Source organism: Dermacentor silvarum, chromosome 2 (genome assembly GCF_013339745.2).
Source record: "Dermacentor silvarum isolate Dsil-2018 chromosome 2, BIME_Dsil_1.4, whole genome shotgun sequence".
NCBI lineage: Eukaryota > Metazoa > Arthropoda > Arachnida > Ixodida > Ixodidae > Dermacentor > Dermacentor silvarum.
Window position 1 is genome coordinate 73,342,519 of NC_051155.1, and position 22,823 is coordinate 73,365,341.

At 49.0% G+C, this 22,823-nt stretch overlaps 1 protein-coding gene across 1 annotated transcript; it reads left to right on the forward strand.

The window, feature by feature from the left end:
* Nucleotides 1-1,735: 1,735 nt before the first annotated feature.
* On the forward strand, nt 1,736-21,650 carry LOC125943459 (programmed cell death protein 6-like). The gene is made up of 3 exons (XM_049662786.1): nt 1,736-1,816; nt 3,741-4,044; nt 21,374-21,650. Exons 2-3 carry the CDS (start codon nt 3,776-3,778, stop codon nt 21,648-21,650), a joined length of 546 nt encoding a protein of 181 aa, XP_049518743.1. The 5' UTR covers nt 1,736-1,816; nt 3,741-3,775.
* Nucleotides 21,651-22,823: the final 1,173 nt, after the last annotated feature.

The window sequence follows — 22,823 nt, forward strand, 5'->3', positions numbered from 1 at the left end:
CCCGTGTGGCAGCCTGCGAATGACACTAGCCGCGAAGTGCACTCGCTCAAAGTGCACTTTACTTTTCCCGTGTGGCACGGGTATTAGTGCAGGTCGTCGTATAGAAAACATGCAGGTGTCTACAACAGACACCGACACGGGGTTGTATAGTTCTGAATGACGGCTTGTATAGATAGCAGTGAAGAAAATCACTTTTTTTTTCATCCAGCGGTGGAGAAATCTACTTAGAAGTGTGGGCTTTCTATATGCACCCCGCCATTGGCACATGTACGCTCACGTCGATATATTTTGTATCATCTGCCAAGGTGCTATGCGGCGAAGACGAACAAGACGCCAATTTGGAAAGTATAGTGGGACACAATTTAAAAAAAAGTTTGCTCACATAAAACAAAAATTAGATAAACTTTTTCCAGTTCAAAACAATGCAAGGCGCTATCAGAAGTGCTATTCACGATATTTTTACTAGGATCGCGTCAGCGTACAAATGGCGACAGAACATAATCTAAAAACAAGTATTGTATCTAAAGACATTTTTCGTGTGAACTACAACTCGCAGCGCTTAACTTGTATAAAATTCGTGTTCTCGTAGGAAAACATTTTTATAAAAGAAAGAACCCAAATAGGGACCAATTGCTTTCATTTTTAAGGGCTTATAAAGGAAGGAATATTGGCTAACAATCGACGAATGTAATTTTATGTTTAAGCGCTATCTTGAGCCTCCTGAGTAATATAAGTTTTGATTTTATGTAATTGGAATATCGTTTTTGGCAGCGCATTTTGTGGTGCACGTTTTCATGCCTTGCGAGAACGTTCCGGTGGTACGTGAGCCGGTGAAGAACACTTTTTGGAAATGTCGTAGAATGACTTTTCATGCCATAAGCAAGCGCCTCAAATATTTAGAAAGAAATCGCACATGGTCGAGCGCCTAGATTGGTACAGTTTGCGTGGAATGACCCATACAATCAACATATTGAGCCATGTGCTTTTAACGACCCAAAACGACTCTCGATATCATTGATTGTACTAATCGCAAAAAAAAGAAAAGAAAACTGCGCAACAGTTGTCACCGCCTATGGAGGGCACCTAAAGGCACTTCCAGGAGGGAGATATACAGGAGCATTTATTTTGAGAGAACACCTCAGGGGGTCGGACTTACAAGAGAGCTGTGGAAATCGGCGAGCCTGCAATGTTGAAGTGATCGAGGCGTAGACGAAGGACGCCTCGATCAATGTGGGAAGGAGGACACCTGTGTATACTTGTTTGAATTTCTTTGGACACTAGTTTCCGTCAAATTTAAGTGCTCAAAATGCGTCGCCTGTTTCAGCTTTTTCGTCAAAAATGTTACATGTATTTGGTTACTTGAAAATGTAATTGATTGACATCGAGCGTTGCCGAGTAAACAAAGCAATCGTTTCATTTCAAAACTACCAAAAAATGTTCATTGATTAAGACTAATTAATTGCGTGTAATTCGTTACGTACAAGCATGATATGTACACATGAACTTCGGAGCAGTATCATCACCGCCGCCACGCACGTCATCAAACAGGGAGCCTATCTACAAGCGCAGCGGCTATAGAGCGGCAGGCTCGGCAGGTGACCAATGAACACAACCTGGTTGACCAAGTTTAGGCAAATACCCTTCTAATTACTACGTATACCTTCATTTCACTGGCGGTTCCTGCAGGCCTCCGATCTGATTATGTGCTGTACGGTATGGGGGAGAAGAAGAAGAGGAAGAACCAAGTCCCCGCCGCATCGAGCGGCTTGCTGCTTCTGGGTTGCTAGGTCCATGCACGCCACGACAACCTGAACCGGTGAGCTGACAGTGCATGTAGGAGGCTATCGCTTACATACCGAGCGTTTGCCTCTGGTCACAAAGTGTCTGCCTGTCGAGAGCAGCATGATTAGTGCTACATAAAATGCTACGTGAGATGTTTGTTTACAACATATGTTTTACATACACAGGTAGCTAGAGTTATATATTTGTAACCCCCCATGAAGTTAATAAATATTCGCACTCTATCCTCGTACTTGCACCGGCAAATAACCACCATAGGAACCCACTCCATGTGAAGTGTCTATCACGTAGCAATATGCAGCAGCTGGGTGGTTAAGAGCACCGCAATGCAAGCACAGTCTCGCGGGAGCTGTTCGCTTCAGCATATTGCGCTAAAGGCAACGCGGGTATCAATTTAGATTAGAACCCCCTGAGCGGATGCACTTCTCGAAACTCAGAAACAAACTTGATGATGTCGCATTCCTCGCTCCGCTGCACACGTCTATAGCGTCTTACAAAGAATCGCGATGGTGTAAGTAGCAAGAACACAACTCAAAGAGCAAGGGGCGCGCCCTTTCTTTTGGTATTGCACAGGTTGGCACGCCTAGAGAGAGATAGAGAAACAGATAGAGGGAATAAAAAGACTTCTTTCGTCGCGCTACACGCAAGAGCAACAGGAGCGCGATAGCTGCCCCAGAGATCAGTGTACAGCAATGGGAATCGCAACGCGAGTGGTCACTTCGCAATTTTCTAGTATTCTAGGGTACACAATTCTGATTTAACAGGAATTATCTCACTTTGCGCACAGCTTTCTGCGTTCCTGCACAAGAATATGGAATAGAAGTGAATCAGCGGCTGCCCTTGACGTAAAAGGCATTCCGTGGGCGTGACTCTGTACAAGAACGTTAACCTACAACAGCATTCAAAGGCAGGGGCGTGCGAAAATTCGCGCAGCATGCCTGCCTGCGAAATGATTTTAATCTAACACAGAATAACATGGGTGGTTTGGTTGCATGTCGCCACAGCCCGATTGTAACAAACTCTCAACTGAGAAGCCTTGCTACTCACCGCTGCGGAATAGCCCATGTAACGTGAAAATCCACCTGCACTCTTCACCCCGTTTCATTTTTGTTGACTACAGTACATTCGTTAGCAGCAATGACGGCCGGCAATATAAGCGTAGTTTGAATGCTCAAAACTAGATTTCGTTTACGTCGAGGAGAAACAAAAAAAATGTTTTTTCCTTCATACACTATTACTCGGGTTAAATCCGTCACTGAAGATGCGGAAAAAATATTTAAACTGTCTTTACATTAATAAGGTTGTATTACTTTTACAGCCTGGTATACTCATGTGACGCTTGGTATTTCCTGCTTCGTGCTTGGAAACGCAGTACGCGCTTCATATAATGTGAGTGGCGTAGACAGCACTCACAGAGACATCTATATGTCTAGGAGTTCAGCTTCACTGTTAAGAAGCCTCAATCAGCAAGTGTCATAGCCCCCCTAATGTGCATTACTCGCCACATTCTTATATATGCGGAAAGGTCCCTGCCTCACCCAGTGCTAAAGGCAAGGGGTCAGTCAATGGTTTAGCGAATTGGCTGTTTCGTTGCGTAATGCTGAAGACTCTGACATGGTGTATATGCTTTCGCAGGGAAGCACATACGCTACAGTTTTGCTTGCAATAGAGCACGGTCATCGCGCAGAGTGAACCGCATGATCCAGCGCCTTGTGACACCGCGCCGGAAGTGTGTCAAAGATACAATACGCATGATGGTTTCTCTTTACCCGTGCATTGAGTGCCACGAAGTCATTCGAATGATAAGTAGAGCGCACTAACGGGACAAGAAAAGGCTATACTTTTGTTGTGAAGGACCATGCACCAAGTAGACCTTCAGCAATGTCTCCACGAAAGGAGGCGTAGGTAATGACTCTTGGTTCTCGTATATGCGCTCTCAGCACCGCAGGAACACCAGCCCGGTGACGGCGTGGCCATGGCTGGCAAACCCAGCGCACAGGCCCCTATCCGGGACAAAGCCTTCCTGACGTCGGTGTTCGAGTCGATGGACCGCGACCGCACGGGCTTCATCAACGTGTCCGAGTTGCAGCGGGCGCTCGCGAGCGGCACCTGGAAGCCGTTCTCCGAGGAGCTCGTGCTGCTCATGGTCAAAATTTTCGACCGCGAGTTCAGCAACAAGATTAACTTCGACCAGTTCTGCACCCTCTGGTCTTACATCACAGAGTGGGTCAATGGCTTCAAGAAGTGAGTGAAGTACGCAGACACCATCCTCCACTCTCATAGGTGCGAGACCCAGAAATAATCTTGCAGGATAAATTTCACTCAGGAGCGCCAAGTTCTGGCGCCTCTAAGGACATCGCCGTAGAATTTTGGGGAGAAGCTTGCGTTCGTATACCTCTCCGGCATTTGACGCTCCGTGTTTCCCGCATAGTAATAAGTGGGCCCGATCCAGTACATACAATATCCTCTCCGAGACACTATATCGTTAAACTGGCCTAAACCACAGTGTTATAAAAACTGTGTCGAATATATAGACTGCGTAATCAATGATGATGACTTGGCTGACCGATCCTGACAAGAGCACACGATATGGAACCTCGTATGCTTTTTTTATTGTAGTTTGTTACGCGGGCTCGTACCGGAGGAAGTCCAACCGAAGGAGTGGGTGGGCCAATCGAATGTGATGCTGTCACTCAAGTGTAGCATATAAACCAAGCTCGTTTGACGTAGGGGTGTCGCCACGTCTATGTAGCTGAGCATCTCACTCAAATATTTCATGGGAAGAGGGTAAGCACGACGCACTAGCAACAAAACAGCTATGACAGCGTGTGCGAATAAGTTTGGAGAAGATGCTCTTGCGAATTGGCGCTGGGTCATATGCCACAAATGATGCTCGTGTAGTTTTGTGCGGTCCTAAAGAGATTTACTGACGTATTGATTCGGAACTGTAATTGAGCGTGTCTTGCAAAATGGGGTGGACGCGTTACACGCAAGGCGTCACGTTTGGTATACAGTACCTCACACTCGCAATTCTGACTGGAGGACAATATGCAAAAGAAACATGTAAAAGAGTGGAATGCGGCTGGTTGGTTCCTCCATCACTACAGTACCCGAGCTCACACTGCTTTGTCTTTGACATCGTATTTAGTCTCTAAGGAACGGCCAGGCTTTCACGCTCATCCTACAGCTGAAGCTCATCATACAGAGCTTCCTATGATCTTTAGTGTGATTAGCACTGTTTGCCTATTTCAGCTATTTTCTATCCATCTATCTATCTATCTATCTCTCTCTCTCTATCTCTCTATCTATCTCCTTACGTCGACCCATAGGTCCAAGTTGTGAATAAGCTTGGGCCACTAAGTGTGTGCTCGTTGACGCGCTGCCGCCGTGGTCATTACATCGTCGTCATTAAGGCATCGTGCTTCGACTCTCGTCATGCCCTCGTCGTCACGCCTTCGTCGTCACACCCTTGTCGTTCTTCCGGTTGTCGTCACGCTGACATGGTTTCATCGACGTGCATTCGTTCTTCATCGTTCCATCAAAATCATACTGTCGTCATTCAGTCTTAATTACGCAACCATTGCAATGCTATCGTCATCATCGCTACGCCGTCGACCAATCGTTATCTCACCGTCGTAGTCGTGCTATTGTCATCATTCCAACTTCGCCATCTGGTTGTGGTCACATCGTGGTCGTTACGCCGTCGTAGTTATGCACTCGTCGTCATTTGTCGTTGTTATGTCGTCGTCGCCTAGCTGTAGTTGTTACACCATCGCCAGTCATTTAAGAATCGTCATGTCAGTTTCGTCGTACCGTCGTCATCGTATTAGCTTTGTCATTCCATAGACAACGTGTCTTCTTCGTCACTCCGTTTTCGTCACGGTGTTGGCGTAATACAGTCGTCGTTATGCCGCCATTCTCATATGAGACCTTGGAAAACGGGTACCGTAGCAAAATGGGACGTTACCAATGCATGTCGCATATAGCCGAAGCAACGGAAGTCTTCGAATGAGCGCTACAGATATTAAATAAACGTGGCTTCAGAAGTACGGTGTGTTGGTACATAGCACAAAATGTAGTCGCATTACTATCGGCAATCATCGTGAGGTGAATTCAGCTGTGCATTTTTTTGTTAATTTTAGGGCCATTCGAATAGCAAAATTTTCGAATCGAACCGAATATAACTATTCGAGGTAAGCGAGCTTCGAATATAGAATATTCCCGATCTACAGAAAAAGAAACATTAGAACGAAAGAGTATTGTAGTCTCTTTGACAACGAAACGCTTGTCTATATTCTTTGATACAATCAATTCCGTTAACGAGTGGATGTCTGGTCAACTGAGAATCTTGTCAATGAGAAACGAAGGCAAGTACTATCACATCTGCTGCACAATGATAACGAAAATTTTGAAGTAAAATTGAACAGCATGGCCCAGGTGCATGTAGTAGAGTGTAATGCTCGTTGAAGGAGCTGAGCGCAATACAAAAGCATCGCAGATCGTTTTGAAGGAATCCAAACACTTTTGATATTGTCTAAATCGAGACAGCGAATGCGTAGTTTGCCTAAGACGAGACGTGCTTACTACATGGCTGGAAGCCATTGTACATAATTGACGTCTTTCATTTGTTTGCTCAGAAACTGGATTGTTTGCGCGACAACTGCGGCTGTTCTGCGCCAGGTCATTCAGAAGAGTCTCAATTTGGATCAGTCTTGCTCCCTGTAGAAACGGAACAAAATATTCGACAACTTGGAATAGTGAGTTCTCGAAAGCAATGCGAATTGAATAGCAAAGATAATTCGAATCGTATTTCAGATTGCGAATATTTCCACATCTTTATTCAATTTAAAATAATAAAATCTAGTAAAGAAGGATATTTGCACTATGCACCAGGCGACGACAACATTGCAGAGGTCATTGCACCAGCATTAAGCTTGAGGAGTTCCTGAGTTGCTTCGAACAATGGGTGAAAAGGTAGAACAATTGCACAGACTCTGATGAAGATTACATTGACGGGTACTAGTTGCTTTCTTTGTCTGCGTGTGACCGGTTGTGGTTAGAGCACAACGTGGTACTCGTCAGTGCAATTCGTTCCGAGGACCCCCGAAGCAACATACGACAGGCTTCGCTTACCCCCATTTCCTCGACAGGGGAGGGGCTACTTATTTTTTTTCTCAATCATAACAAATTAGCGTTTGGTGGCAGCCCAAGTTCATCTTATTTTTCCAGGGGGGCTGGTGGGGGGGGGGGGGGGGGGGCGGATGGTGGTTTATTTTTTTTCAAGGAAGCTGTTCATGCGGACCCTGTGCGGTCGTTGTCGGACTTCGCTAAAAAGACGCCACGTGACTTAGCGGGAGAGGATAGGAAAAGAAGAGCTCAACATGGGGAAAGGGATTGGTTGACCCCTTTCCCCCTGTGAGACGGCTGTGTGAGGGTGCAGATGAAAAGAAGAACGGGGAGGGTGCTTGACCGTCCAATACTCACGTTGGAGAGGGAGAGCGCGAGGCATGCCAATAAATGGCGGTGCAGGAAAAAAGTAGGTCAACAGAGGAGTGGGGTGTGAGAGGAGTTCGCGTTAGTATTGGTTGTATATACGGAGCTTTGGTCAAGGACTCTTGACTGGGAACGTTCTAGAAAAGGTTGTCGCAGTTTCACCCGAAAGGCGAAGCATCAATTGCGATAGCAAATTTGTAGAGAGCTATACGGAGTAATGATAGTAGCTTCATCAGCTGTATAAACTTGGACATGCAGCAGCACCGGCAACACGCAGAACTGTTGTCGACGGTGTCGGCATGATGCCCGCGTTCGCACAAAACGCGTGCGGCGTTGGTGACTGTTGCCGAAGCTTCTGGGGGCGGCTCGGTTTTCCACAACATCAGAACGGGACACTCGTCGAGCTGCGTCGGAAGTCTTTACCACCTTCTCGCCTCACAACGTTTTTACATAAATGCGCACTTGGTGCCGCAGCTAAACGTCGCCTCCCTTCCCTCCCCCCCCCCCCCCCCCCCCACCGTCTTTCGCGCGTCGGAAGTAGTCGCGTTTGCGCTACATATATGGTGATTGTAAAGGAGGAAAGAGACGCCTACTTCTGCAGCCCTTCAGGGAGCACGGCGCAGAACGCGCGTTTGCTGTCCGACGTGCGTTCGCTCCCCGTGAATGCGCGCGTCCCTCGCTCTCTTTCACTCGCACATACAGCGTCCGGAGCGCGGCGACGATTTCATCGCCGTTGACGTCATACCGAACCTCACGGCGACGGCGACGACGACGGCGACGCCGACGGCAGAAATCTGCTTTGGAGTGTCCATGTAATTGCTATCGCAATAGAAAAGCATGAGGAACGTGCTAGGAACGCCGTCGCGCGTGGAGGCAGACGCGTCCCATCTCGCACCAGTACCGCCGTTCGGGCCAGCCAAGCAACCGCGACTTCAACTACTGCTCGCACGCTCGCTCCCATTGCAGCGGGCCTGACGCGGCAGGCCGTCTAACATAGCTTCGCTGTTCGACCATCTTCACGGAGTTGAAGGGGTGGTGGTAATTTTTATTTGCATACTTCGAAATAGCAGGGTTAGAACATGCAGAAACAATTAAGCGCTTATCGAAATGTGCCACGTAGTTAGAGGATCAAATGTGTTTGCCTAGGAAAGGAAATATTTGCATGCCAGCATAATTAACAGTCCACGGTAGTGACATTTGCTACGGGGAATAGGTGACTCTGCGGGCCATCTTCTCATAGCAGCCGTTACGGCGGTACCGAGCAAGGATACGAGGACACGAGTGGGCGCATCAAAGCGACGAACGAGTTAGAATGAAGTCACGGCAACTGCGCCGTGTTAAAATGCTGCTTAAGCTCACCATCTCTAACCCCCGTATTCAGAAATGCCTCAACTTGAAGCCCACGCTTGAAAAATGCCGCTTCGCCTAAACGTGCCCAAGACGCTCAGCGCGTTTCCTTCGGTGCGTTCACGACAGGCGTCATTTAAATCAAGCCAAGCACGGGCAGGAACTCAAGGTGCATTTCTGAATACGAGGCTCCGGTCACAGTTAGCGCACTCAATCACTGCACAAGATGAATTATTAGCCTTGCGCGGGCTTTATTTACACGTTCTTGATAAAGGCTTATCGAAAAGACAAGAACACCGTGCTACCAGTGTGCATGTGAAGTAACAGCCACACAGACGCGCCATCTAGTTATCTCATTATGTTGACCAATGGACTTGCTGCGGTCCGTTTACCGCTGGCAGTGGGAACTTTTTGCCACCATGAATTATGGGGAGTGTTCTAATACCCTCCATTTTGGAGCCAAAGCATCCCAGCGCTGGAGGCCGCCGACGATGTGGAGAGGAGGACTCCCCCACCTAAAACGACACTGCTGAGGTCGCTGGGGCAGAAGCGCCGGACACTTGACACTACAGTGTACTTGACACCCATAAACTGCGTGCAAATTGCTGGCGAGCGCGTTCTACGAACAGCGACAGGCGGTGCGGTGGTGCCCTTCAGGTTTGGGTTGCTTGCACGTGCGGGGTGAAAGAAAGCTTGTTTGGCACAGTCAATTGTGATTTTCCTTTTCTCTCTACTCTCTCCCTTTTCCCTACCTTCTGGTCAGAATAAATCAGTTCTTCTTGATGCGTTCAAAACGAACGGCCGTCTGTCGTTTTTCCACAAGTTAAATAGTATCCGTCTCTTATTCTACAACATTTTGGTGCTGCAATCCGCGAATAGCGACGTCGAAAGATGGATATCGAGGGAATCAAGCGAAGAAGGGCCGTGGTGCGAACATCTACAACCAAGCTGCTCAACGAAGTATCCACATTGGACGGCAACGCATCAATTGGTGAGCTGGAAGAAGAGATCAATCGTCTTTCTCTTAAAGAGGACTCGCTGAAAGAGCTAGATCGGGAAATAGAAAAAGGCGTTGAGGATGAAGCTTTCGAAGACGAAGTTGCATGCTCCGAATGTACAGAGAAAAGATCAGCATGGCGAGAACAATGGTACAACGCATGCTACGCTAATTTAGCAGCACAAATGCTTTATCAGATCGCACACAAAACTACTCAGATCAAAGAGAATCTAGCGCTAACAATTCGCAAATACGCCCCACCGTAAAGCTGCCAAAGCTCGAAATCAACAAATTCAATGGAGAGCTTCGAGAGTGGCAAGGGTTCTGGAGTCAGTTTGAGTCGGCAATCAACGCTAACCAGAATCTCTCAAACGTAGGCAAATTCAAGTACTTCAATAGCTACTTGACAGGAAAAGCGGCGGCTGCGGTAGCAGGACTTGACTTGTCGGAAGGCAACTACGAAGTTTCTTTCTCTCTATTAAAGGAGAGGTTCGGCAGAAAGGAAGTAATCATAGAAGACCACATGTCACGGCTACTTAACATCAAGCCAGTGCGTGACTCGCGGAATCTCGGCCAACTGCGCAGCCTCATCGACGAAGTAGATACATGTGTACGCAGCCTCACTCCTTTAGGCGTGAGTGTCGGCACTTATGGAACGTTGTTACTGACCATAATAAAGAAAGCGGTGCCTGCCGACCTTCGTCTGGAATACCAACGAAAAAACGAGGCTATGAACGAGGGAAGTGAGCTGGAGGTGCTCCTGCGTTTTTTGAGAAAAGAGGTTGCGACGCGGGAGATCATACAGCGGGCCGAAGTAGCGAGAGGCAACAGTGCCGAATTGGTAAAGGAAATGCGCAACAGCAACATTAAAGCGGCGAACATGCCTAGTGCTGCGGCACTGTGCACCACGATTAATGAGAGCACAGAATGTCTATTTTGTATTTCGAACGGCCATGAGACCGGCAATTGTTAACGCAAAGATGTCTGTGGCGGATAGGAGAGAGGTTCTGAAGCGTGAAAATCGGTGTTTCCGGTGCACAACAAGTGGGCACGCGGAAAGAGAATGCCGTAAAGCTAAGTGGCTCAGGTGTGCGCATTGCAACGGCAGATACCTAACAACAATGTGCGACCCTGACTTTAGAAGACACCGCAACACTGATGAAGGGGACGCATCTTCGTCACCGGTGATTGAGCAAGCCACGGTGTTGAAGTCCTCATTAGGCACGGGAGATAACCTGATGTGCACTGGAGAGCAGCAGTTTCTCCTACAGACAGCGCGTGCTTGGACAGAGGGTCCACATGAACGTACACTTGTCGGGCTTCTCCTCGATGGTGGCAGTCAGCGAACCTTCATCCATCACAACCTATCCGAAAAGGTGCAGTCAAAGGTACTTGGAGAAGAGGATCGAGCTTAAAATATTTGCCTTTGGTGACCAGTCAGCTATAACGCGCACAAAAACGCGTCGTGTGTAACTGTGGCTCAGAAGCCAGTACGACGGAAAAGGGGTGCGAGTGGAAGCGCTGGAAGTTCCTTGCATCTGTGCCGTTTCATAGCTACTCCTTAAAATTAGGTTCTACTTCGACTTTCAAGATTTCACTTCCAAGACGCAGACGCCTCGCAGGGCGGCGAAAGTGAAAATATTGACCTTTTGATAGGCGCTGATCATTACTGGGAAATTGTCACGGGATCCACTAAGCGTGTCATCTCCAGATTGACGGCAGTGGAGAGTGTATTCGTATGGACAGCCCAGGGCTAGGTCGGCACAAGGAAGTCACCAGGAGCCTGCTCCTCGGCAGCTGGCGTGATGCGGATAGGAGTGAGTGAACAAATTGACAAGGAAACATCAGCTCTGCGGGAAAGCGAATTGTGGTGGAGAGGACCGCATTGGCTTCAGGAGGAAGACACGCATTGGCCAATGATAAGTGAGCCGAGCTCGAAGGTTGCGGAGTGCCAAATGGAAGAGCGAAAGATTACGGTGATGCCCACGGTATCATCGCCATCCATGGAAATTTTCAATCTTGAGAATTATAGTTCATTCAGCAGAGTAGTGCGAGTAACCGCGTGGGTACGCCGCTTTGTCGACAACTGTCACAACAAAGGGGAAAAGACGATCGGCCCATTACGAGCTGAAGAAGTAATCGGCGCCGAAAGATACTGGTTGGCTAAGGCTCAAGGAGATGCGGTCAGCGACGACATTTCAAACGTGAAGAATCGAAAACCGCTGCACAAGAGCTCTCCTGTTTTGCCTTTCAAACCGTACTTCGACAAAGACGGCCTCATGCGAGTTGGTGGACGCTTGCAATTCAGTGATAACAACGAAGAGACTAAGCATCCCATCGTTTTTCCTGGCAATCATCCCCTCACGTCACTACTCACACGCAAGGAACACTTGAGAATGCTGCACACGGGCGTACGCGATACAGCTGCGGGAATCATATTGGATTATCAGAGGGCGTCAGGCCGTAAAGAAAGTTATCAAGCAGTACCTCGTCTGTCACAAAGTTGCCCTCCAGCTACGGAACCAGTTGCACCACTTCCAGCTGACAGAGTGACAAAAGGAAACCCGTTCGACATCATTGGCATCGATTTTGCAGGGCCCTTTATTTGTCAACAGTCACGCGACAGCAAAAACTGCTACATCGCCATTTTCACCCGTGCTGTGACACGTGCCGTCCACCTTGAGCTCGTCGGCGACCTGTCGGCTACATCCGTCCTCTTGTGGAAGGAAACGCTTTGTGGCACGCCGTGTAATCTGCTCGACGGTGTATTCGGACAACGCGCTCACATTCAAGTGGGCAGCCAGGGATCTAAAGGCCATGTTCATGCTGTTGCAAGTCGAGGAATTGCAGTCATACTTCGCCGGAAACCAGATCAGATGGAAGTTTATTGTTGAACGGGCAGCTTGGTGGGGCGGATTCTAGGAGCGGATGGTGGGATCTGTGAAAGTAGCATTGCGGAAGGTGTTAGGTCGGAGCAGCTTGCGTTTCGACGAACTGACCACCGTTCTTTATGAGGTGGAGGCCGTGATCAACTCACGCCCTTTGACTTTCATGTATGATGATGCTCAAGAGCCAGACCCACTGTCAACGGCGCACTTCCTTGTAGGAAGAAAGTTGATGACCCTTCCTCCACACATGCTGCCGGAGGAAATTCCTCGCGGTGGCATGCATCTCTCACGACGCTGGAAGTACCGGACTGCCGTGGCCGATGGTTTCTGGAGACGGTGGCGCAAAGAGTACTTATTGGAGCTCAGATGGGCACATATGTGCCGACCAACGACATCGAGTGATCTGAAGAAATACGCCTTGGTGCTCCTGAGGGAAGACCGCTTGAAATGCCACATGTGGGAGACAGCAAGAATTAAGGAAACATGTAAGGATTGAGACGGCAGGGTGCGGTCCTGCAAATTGATATTAAGTGGGGGACCAGAGGTGAAGCGACCGATACAGCTGCTGTATGCCTTAGAGATTGTGGAGCAATGAGCTCAATAATAGTTCGCTCATCCGGGGGAGGTTGTTGTATATCCTCCATTTTGGAGCCAAAGCATCCCAGCGCTAGGGGCCGCCGATGATGTGGCGAGGAGGACTCCCCCACCTAAAATGACACTGCTGATGTTACTGGGGCAGAAGCGCCGGACACTTGACACCTATAAACTGCGTGCAAATTGCTGGCGAGCGCGTTCTACGAACAGCGACAGGCGGTGCGGTGGTGCCCTTCAGGTTTTGGAGCGGGTTGCTTGCACGTGCGGGGTGCACGAAAGCCTGTTTGGCACAGTGATTTTCCTTTTCTCTCTACTCTCTCCCCTTTTCCTACCTTCTAGTCAGAATTAATCTTAAATAGTATCCGTCTCTTATTCTACAACAGGGAGCCTTCTTACACACATGCGCTCAAGCGTGTGCGTTTTCTACAGCCGTCATAGTCGCGCTAACGTTTGCCTTGACATGCATACACGTGTTGGTAAGCAGCCGCATCTTTTCACTTTGCGTCCCCTACTTTATTCGCGCCCTGTTTTGTGCTCGTATTTCAAACTGAGCCTTCACGTATCGGGCCAGGAGTGTTCACTGGTATTTTGTAAACACCAGGGGCGTTCCCAAATACATTCACTGTCGCCAGGTTTCACGAGACTAGCGCCGGATGTGTTCGGCGTCTACGGGCCACAGCGTTCCAGCGCTGTATAAACTGTGCTAAGACAGCGTGACAGTAACACTGTCTCTCGCTCACGTCGACGCGTATCATGCTAGCCTCGTGAAAGTTAAAAGTATTTTCGAAAGTTGTCACGCGAGAATGCTCTCTAGAATAACGCATCGTCAGAAGAGACAGATGAGCCAAAGGGCTGTCACTTTTTTGGGCCCCCAAAGACGCCGGCGTTCCCGAAAGGGGAAAAATACCATCGCGATATGGAACGGGTTGTAACGTTTTCTTCGCCCTAGCAGAGCACAAAAAAATGTGGTTGATCCCTCTTATATAGGAATCGGTATAGAACACGAAAGTGAAACGTGTCTTCACAGAAGTAGTGTAATGTTTATTGCACATTGATATATAATGTCTATTGGTGTTTTGTGGCTAAAGCGCCCTTAGGCGTTGATGCACCCACGCTGACGCCTGGTGGCACGTCTCCTCCATCACGACTACCAACGTCGATGACCATGAGCAACCGTCGTGCATATGGAAGCTGCACTACGCTGCACACGCTAGCACAACGCGAAAGACGAAGCACGTAACTGACACACTAATACAACGCGCAAGACAAAGCACGTAACTGAATCGTCACCGAGTCAAATCAGCGCGTACAGCGCGTCGTAATTGCAGCCTCCGCGATCAACTTCAGAAACATTTTCAGAGCTAATTGCGGAGGCCACGCTCCGCTGTGCTGAGTACGGTGAACGCCACCTAGGTGGCGTTGGTAGTGCTTCTTGATGCCAGCGTCCCTTCGAATGCTGGCATCGAGGCGTCGTAGTACTGAGACCACCGAAGCGTTCACTGTCGGTGCGCGTTAAGGCCGGAATACATGGAGCGAATAACCGGCGTCCGAGCGAAGAACTTCGTCGGGCGGCGAACGTCCGACGGCCGGCGTCAAGAAATTTGCCGTCCGCAGCCGATCTGCCTGTCCAAACATTTTCGTCGGGCGAACGCCGCCGCCGGAAGCGTCTAGCGCGCAGCGGTGGACGACAGCCAATCAGGAGGCACTAGTTCCGGTCGCAATGCATGCTGGTGTTTCGCGCGCGCGCGCCTTTTCGCGTCGTCTGCAATCGCGTTGGTGTTGCCGTGTCTGCATGTCTCTGCACCGATTGAGTAGTTCCTAGTATGATCTCTCAGGAATCGCGTTGTATTTGTACATCCCATATCCGCTGATCTGCGAGGAAACAGACAAGCAGTGCAAGCTCTCTACAACAACCTTCAACAGAAATCTTCTGATCTCAGAGGCCACATGCTGTCGTCATGCCTATCTCCCGACTTCCCCGATAGATGGCGTTGGCATCGGATATTTCTTTCGCTAGGCTTAGACGCGTTCGAAACGAGAAGCGATCTCGAAAACTACTCAAGGTTATCCATAATACTCTGTCGTCGAAGCGGCCTGAGACTAAGCGAAAGCCGTTTACGCAGTCATTTGCTTCCAACTAAGTGAATTCTACAAGGACAACGCCAAATTCAGTTCGAAGCGGGCGGCCGGGACCGCCGCCAACACGGCGGCCAACGCGCGGCGGCGTTCGCCGCATGTATTGCAACACAGCAAACATCCTGCGTCGTGTCGCCGCGTCGTTACTTGACGCGTGAAGTTCGTCGAGAAAGTTCGCTCCATGTATCCCGGGCTTTAGTGTCATAATGCAGTACTTCTCTTTTCTGCTCATAGGCGGCGGCACCGCCCCGAGCAAGAGCGCGGGTACACGGAGGAGTGTTAGATATATAAGGCGCGTCTGTGTAGCTCTCTGCGAATGCGTTTGTGGCGCAATGGGTTAAACGCTCGGCGATCTATCGTCGCGGACCGAGAGGTCGTGGGTTCGATTCCCAAATTTTGCATGTTTGTGGAACTTTTTCTTCTGGTTTCTTTCTTTGTATTATGTTCTATGACGTATTTCTGTGACGGAAATACGTCAGTGAAGTCTTGGTGGACCCCGGAATAAAACACTTTCGTGTTAAAAATATTTCATCATGCCATCGCCAGTGCCCCCATAATACCGTCTTCCTGCTTTCGTCAAACACACGATCGCGTCATGTACACATTCACTCGCGTTATACAAACACATTGGCTCCAGGGAGCCTACATGCAAGCGCTTGCATGAAGGCTCCCTAGTTGGTTTCATCTGATAGAGCTTTGAAAAAAAAAATCACCGCATATCCACGACGTGAATGATGATGATGAGTGGGCGAAGCACCGGGGGATCATTCGGGTAAACCAGAGCTACGGACGAGAGAAAGAGCGTGCGTCGGGAACTGATGCTCTTGTGCACCGCAGCGCCCCTAGCTACGGACGAGAGAGCGCACGTCGGGAATGTCCACCCTTGTAAAGCACCCTTGTGCACCGCAGCGCCCATAGCTACGGACGAGAGAGAGAGAGAGAGAGCGCGTCGGGAATGAAGGCCTTTGTGCACCACAGCGCCCCTAGCTACGAATGAGAGAGAGAGCGCGCGCGTCGGGAACGAACGTTCTTGTGCACCGCAGCGCCCCTAGCTACGGGCGAGAGAGAAAGAGAGAGCTAGCGCGCTCGTCGGGAACGAGAGAGAAAGCGAAACGAACGCCCTCGTGCACCGCAGCGCCCCTAGCTACGGACGAGAGAGAGAGGGTGCGTCGGTAACGATAGAGAAAGAGAGAGAGCACAGTTGCGCCTCTAGCGGCAGCGGCGACTACTAGCGTAGCTACGACGGCGCGACGAGGGACAAGGCTCGACCCTAAGGAGCTTCACCCCTAAAACATCCTCCTCCATTTCTAAGTTGTTGTTCCTAAGAAAAAGTTGTTTAATCAATCAAATCATTCCACCCTGTGAAAGTGGATGTACAGAGAAGCTGTTGCCGACTTTAGACAAGCACTACCACCGCAAGCGACGTACGTCACGCGCGCGCACGTGTGCGGAAATGCCGCATGCATTCTCATTCTAGCATGCCTTCCACCTGGCTCAAGTGCGTTATTGGACTAATTCAATTTCTCAAACAAAATTTGTCACAAAATTTGTAAAGTACGACTTACACACAACCTGCAGACATGATACAATCGGATTGCCATTTGAATATACGAGAAAACATAATTCTGTTACGCGGAAACATTAACAAAAGACCTTTTCGAGCTGCCGTTTGCTTTTGGGTAAGCACAGACCGAGAACTCCCGATGAACTAGAGGCTAACAGCTTATCTGTAAAACAAAGAATGGTGATGGATAGCCAGGCACTCGCAAATCGCTTCTCATGAGTTCCATTCCCACAGTGTATGAACTTTCTGTAAATGAATGGGTTCCTATTTTTAACAGCTGTTTAAGCCAGCCGTAATTTGTGGTGCGTGCCAAGAAACTGCCGTGCCGTAGCCATGGCAACCGGGAGGAGGAGGAGGATGCCGCGTGCGCATGCACGCAGTCTCCGCCTCGCCAGCTCCCTGCCTTCCCGACCCCCGCTTCTCTTCTCTCCGTGGCGCGCTGAGGCAGGAGTGAGTGAGTGAAACAACTTTAATCGGTCCACAATAGACACCAGGAGAAAAAAAGGCGAAAGCTTGCACTAGGCCGCGCAAAGCTCAAGCCACAGCGAAGCTGGCCGATTGATATCGGGCAGCTAGCTTCCAACGCGGTCGGCATCGCCAAGCAGCAGCGTTCTTGGCACTGTACCAAACTTCGTTAGACTGCCTGCGTTTGTGGCATGCCAAGAGCGCTGTCGCTCGCAGGCGCCGACGCGTCCAGCACTAGTCACGCGAAATGTCGCGAAAGCGACGGTACCTCCGAAAATGATCGCTCGAGAATACCTTCCTACATGCGTAGTGAAGTTAAACCAAGTTAAGTCCTAGCAGGCAACCAAGTTAATACCTAGCAGTAGCAGCCAGTAAATTTCGCTGTGCCTAAGCTTTGCGCCACCGACTGCAAACTTGCCCGTCTTTTTTCTCACTATGTGGGAACATAGCTAGGTTGTATCTCCATAGGCATTGATGACAATTACTCCGGGGCAATTAGCGGCTCTAGTAACGGCATCTTATTATAAAGTTGTTGAATTTCCCGCGTTCTTCTAATGAAGTAACGCAACTTCGCAAGTTGTACGACCAGGTGCTCATTAACACGCGGGGACTAGAGACGCTTGGCGTGAGCAAATCGTCTTTCTCGTCTATGCTATGCGACGTTCTGCTCAGGGCACTGCCACATGACATTGTCGTAGCGTATCACAGATCTTGCGCTACACAAGCTGCAAGTTCCGCCAATGTCAACATGCAGCAAGCCACGGAGCTAGAGCGTCTGCTGCAGTTCGTCTCTATTGAAGTGGGAAGCCTTGAACGCGGCCGGGAATGTGTTGAATTTCCCGCGTTCTTCCTACAAGAAAGAAGAGTACAAGGATCGGACCAGGGAGCGCGTGAGCGCGTTCGAAGAGAAGAGCCTGTCATCTTGGACGTTCTGGGCTCAGGTGGACGCTAATAAACGCCTGCCTGAGTCTCGAGTTTTTGTCGGCTGTTCCGTGTGCCACGTACTCTAACATTTGGTGCCGAAACCCGGGAGGCGACAGCCGGGAGCTACCGTCAAGGGACTTCGCTTGTGGCTACCGACTGGAACCACTGCCACGAACCACGGAGGTATACGGATCAGCGGACCGCCATGGATAAGCTCAAGTTGAAGCGAGCCACAAGAAAGAAGGGCCCAAAACACCAGGATCATTCAAGAGGCAAGTGCGGTGCTAGAAAACAATGGCGCGACATTGCGACAGATCGACGGTATTTACGAGCGGCTCAAGAACAATAACTACGAATTGAAGAAGATTAATGATGAATTAGAAAGCCACATAAGTGAAGAGGCATTCGAGGCGGATTACGCAACTGTAATTGAATATGAGGACAACGCGACCCGCATCTTAGCCGAGCTCCATAGCAAACGCCGCCAGCAGTCCGAAACCACTTCATTGTCATCGCCAGTCGATCTTCGCGACATGCCCGTGGCCACGCGGCATTCTGAAAGGCCAGGAGTCAAGTTGCCGAAGCTGGTAATTAATGCTTTCGACGGTGATCTGTGCAAGTGGAACGCGTTCTGGGAGAAATTCGACCAGATCATCAACCAGAACGGAACTCTTACACCTACCGACAAATTCAACTACCTGAGGTTATTTTTGAAAGGAGACGCGGCGACAGCTATCGCGGGACTGCCTACCACCGAAGCGTGTTACGTTGACGCCTTGGACATGCTAAAAAGACGTTTCGGGGACAAAAAGCGATTGGAGCAGGAGTATGTCTCAAGGCTTCGAAAGCTCACTCCTGTGCGAAGCAGCTACGGCTCGCTGCGACGCAACCAGTCTGGAGCGCTTGCTTGCCACATCTCGGGAGCAGCGCTGTGCTGCAGGGACTCTTGCAAGGCTGCCATAGTTGCTCCCAGTGAAGCCAGCTTCTGCTCCTGCTCTGTCGTCACACTCATGTGTCGTGCAAGATGCTGACGCAGGCTATTCAGTGCGGTATCACTGCTGTCTTGTTCTTTCTCGCTCTGCTTGGCCTGAGTCAGCAGATCAGCATTGGCCGAGATAAGGGACCGGTGCTGGTTCAAAAGAAAGTGATTGATACCGCAGTTGACACAACAGGACCTTACATTTAAGAATGTAATGAAACAAGTATTCTCCGCCAACAGATGTCAGAGCGAACAATTGTGCTATTCGCACAGTGCAACCACTTGTACAATAAGTTTTGCTTTTCTTTGCATACATCATGCCAATAATTGATACTAGCAGTTATCTTAATACTTTCATGTTTTACAGACAGTAAATTCATACTTATATTCACCATGAGCGAATGCACTGAGATGATTAGAGGGGCTTGAATTTTGTTAGTTACAGCTCTACAGCGAAGGCGCGGAATGCGCACGATGCGGGTTCGGCTTCCCTCGTGCGACGAGTTGTGCTTGTCCCTAGTCATTTTCAATTTTGTGATTATTGCTAGATTTAAATTAAACACAACAATTATTATGCGTTAAGCCTTCTCTGTCTTCATTGTTTGTCTCATTTCTCGGGTTCTACCTCCTATTCACCGCGAGTGTAATTATACTCAGGATACAGGGTCCTTGTGAATGATGCGGCAAAAGTTGACCATATAATATATCCCCATGTAGGCTTAATCTTCGAGTATGGGTCGGTGATCACGTACACCAAGTTGTCAGTGTTATTACTGCTTTGTTTTACTGCGAGACACGCTCGTTGTGTCAGAATACTTCACCTCTATCACGCACTAGTGATACAGCTAAATAAACGGGCGCCATCTCATCTCATTGTGCGGAAGCAGAATTACATTGATGCATTGGCGCATAAATAAATTGTCGACAGACTCGGGAAGGATTATTCAGTACGACGATCCCCGAATGTGCTGCCAGTATTCTCATTGGCACTGCCGAGTTAAGGCGGACCCACATGGAGCGAACTTTCCTGACGAACTTTAGGCGGCGAGCGCCGGCGCGGCGACACGGCGGCGTGCCATAGCTATAGTTTAAGGGGCACAAGTTCGCCCAGCAAACCGTTTCACCCTACTGAAGTACGTAGTCTGCCGGCCTGCCTATAAGCGTCCGCCACTACGACGGGACTTAATGTGCCTATATGCGAGCAAATCAAGATGGCCAAAACGTCAATCAAGAGGGAAAAAAGGCTTTCGTATAGGAACTCAGATGTCGCAGGAAAGAATAATACGTTTTTGTAACCGCGGAAGACGTCCTACATAGGCGCGTTAAGGTTTCATTAACCCACAATTGCAGGCATATGCACGTCATTGGATGTATGCCTATCCCGCATGAGCTGAGGCGAAAAAGTCTGGCAGCATCAATTTGACTTCGCAGTCGCATTGCTGCAGAAAATTGGAGACGAAAATAAGACGGCGTGCTCAGACGTGTACTTGTTCAGCAGCATCGGTACCTATACCATTGCGTATGCGCTGTTCTACGCACGTGATCATATCACAGAGCTTTGTTAATGGTACTGATGCGTTAAATGGTGATCCACGATTTTCGTGAAGCAGTGCATTTGAAAAAAAAGACGTTCACAAAAAGATGAATGATGGAAACATTCAACATACAAACATAAAAACATCTGCGTACGCACCCAAACATTCATGTTTGTGCGAACATCTTCTTTCGAAAGTGCGCTGCGTCAACAAACTCACAAAACTTTAACATATTTATATTCGTAATAAAACCTTTGCTTGCACATGGCTTGGCAGTAATGTTCTTGCAATCTACAGGTAATGTTAATTATCCAGATAGATGCCAGTGTTCGGCGCCATATAGTTGCCGACATACTCCACGCTTACGATTACCGGTAAAACCAATCACCCGCCACGGCGGCTTAGGGGCTATGCTAGCGCGCTGGTAAGCACGACGTCGCAGGATGAAATCGCGGCCGCGGAGGCCGCATATCGGTGCGGGCGAAATTCAAGAACGCCCGTCTCCAGTGCATTGGGGGCTCGTTAAAGACCTGCTGGGGGACAAAATCAAACCGGAGTCCCCCGCTACTGCGTGCCTCATAGTCAAATCGTGCTTTTCGCACGTAAAACCCCAGAATTAAATGGAATTCTAATCTATACCGTCAATCGCAGGGTTGATCGCGCCAACTGTGGCCGCCTGGACAAGGCGGATCTGCAGACGGTCTTCGGCAACCTGGGCCACCAGGTTTCGCTCGGGCTGTGCCACATGATGATTCGTCGCTTCGATCAGCAAGGCGACAACAAGATCATGTTGGAAGATTTCGTTCGCATGTGCGTCATCATGCACAACGCCACGGAGGAGTTCAAGAATTTCGACCCGAACAAGACGGGAACGGCCAAGGTCACCTTAGACGATTTCCATTGTACAACCTTTCAGATGTGCAAGTGACCACGCCGTAGAATTTCACGACCTGGCTGCAATAAACAAAAATTGCGCGCGGGGAGCTTCGTTCTCGAAAAACAAGAGCAGTATCGTTTCAAAAACGGGATAAGTTTCAATGCTTGTTCCTCATCAAAGAATACACGCGCATACTTAAACGATACAAGATAGAAAAAACTAACAGGTTAACGTAACATGAAGGCACTAATAAGCTCTGGCGCACTGTGAGAAACATCGTAAGAGCCCGCTTTATTACAAACTAAACAATACCTTAATGATAGAAGAGTCAAACATCGGCGCAAGGACGTACAGATTGAAGCAGGCATGCCACTATCTTGTTTCCACCGCGCTGGTTTAGTGCAAATTCCAAGCAATAAAACAACTGCATGCACCAACTCGCAGTCTTAACAAGATCGGCTGCTGGGCGATTCTACTCATTGTTACGAAAACAAACAGCCAACCGAGACGACAAATGAGCGCCAATACTGACGCCAGCCTCGTCCATGTTTCCTTTCCTCGAACAGAAGAGGTTCAAACTATGTTTGCTTTGTTCTTCCGCCCAATCGATACGCTGAAAACGACTGTTGTATTCGTCGATTTTAATGAGATTACCATTGCATTTTTTGGTATGATTCTATCTTTCTGGCCGTTTTCCCTTAAACTTGGGTCATCGGCCTATACGTGATGGAAATGAACTGTTGGGCCACCAGAGGTTCTTTAACCGTCTTTCCGCAACTTGGGTCACTGGGTAGACCATGGTGCATTGAGTAGAGCTCAATGCACCATGGGCAATGGGTATGCGCTATTCTTCTAAGAACCTCTTCCATGCCACATTCGTTCACTGGGTATGTATTCGCTCTTTAATGAATCTATTTGATGCCAAAGTGGGTCACTGGCCTGAGCACAGAAGCACGATGCTCTACTCAATGCACCATGGTCTACCCAGTGACCCAAGTTGCGGAAAGACGGTTAAAGAACCTATTTCGCGATGACGGTCGACGTTGATGCGATTAGCATTGAAGCGATGTACCGACACACCACGGCGCCGCCGCAGAGATGCGTTATGAAGCATACGTGTGTGAATCCGGATTCCTCTCTCGCGCTTCCGACGAACACGCTGCGTTATTCTGCTGCCCCACCGCAAAGTTCTCGCGTGGCGCTGTGTAAATGATCCAGACAAGT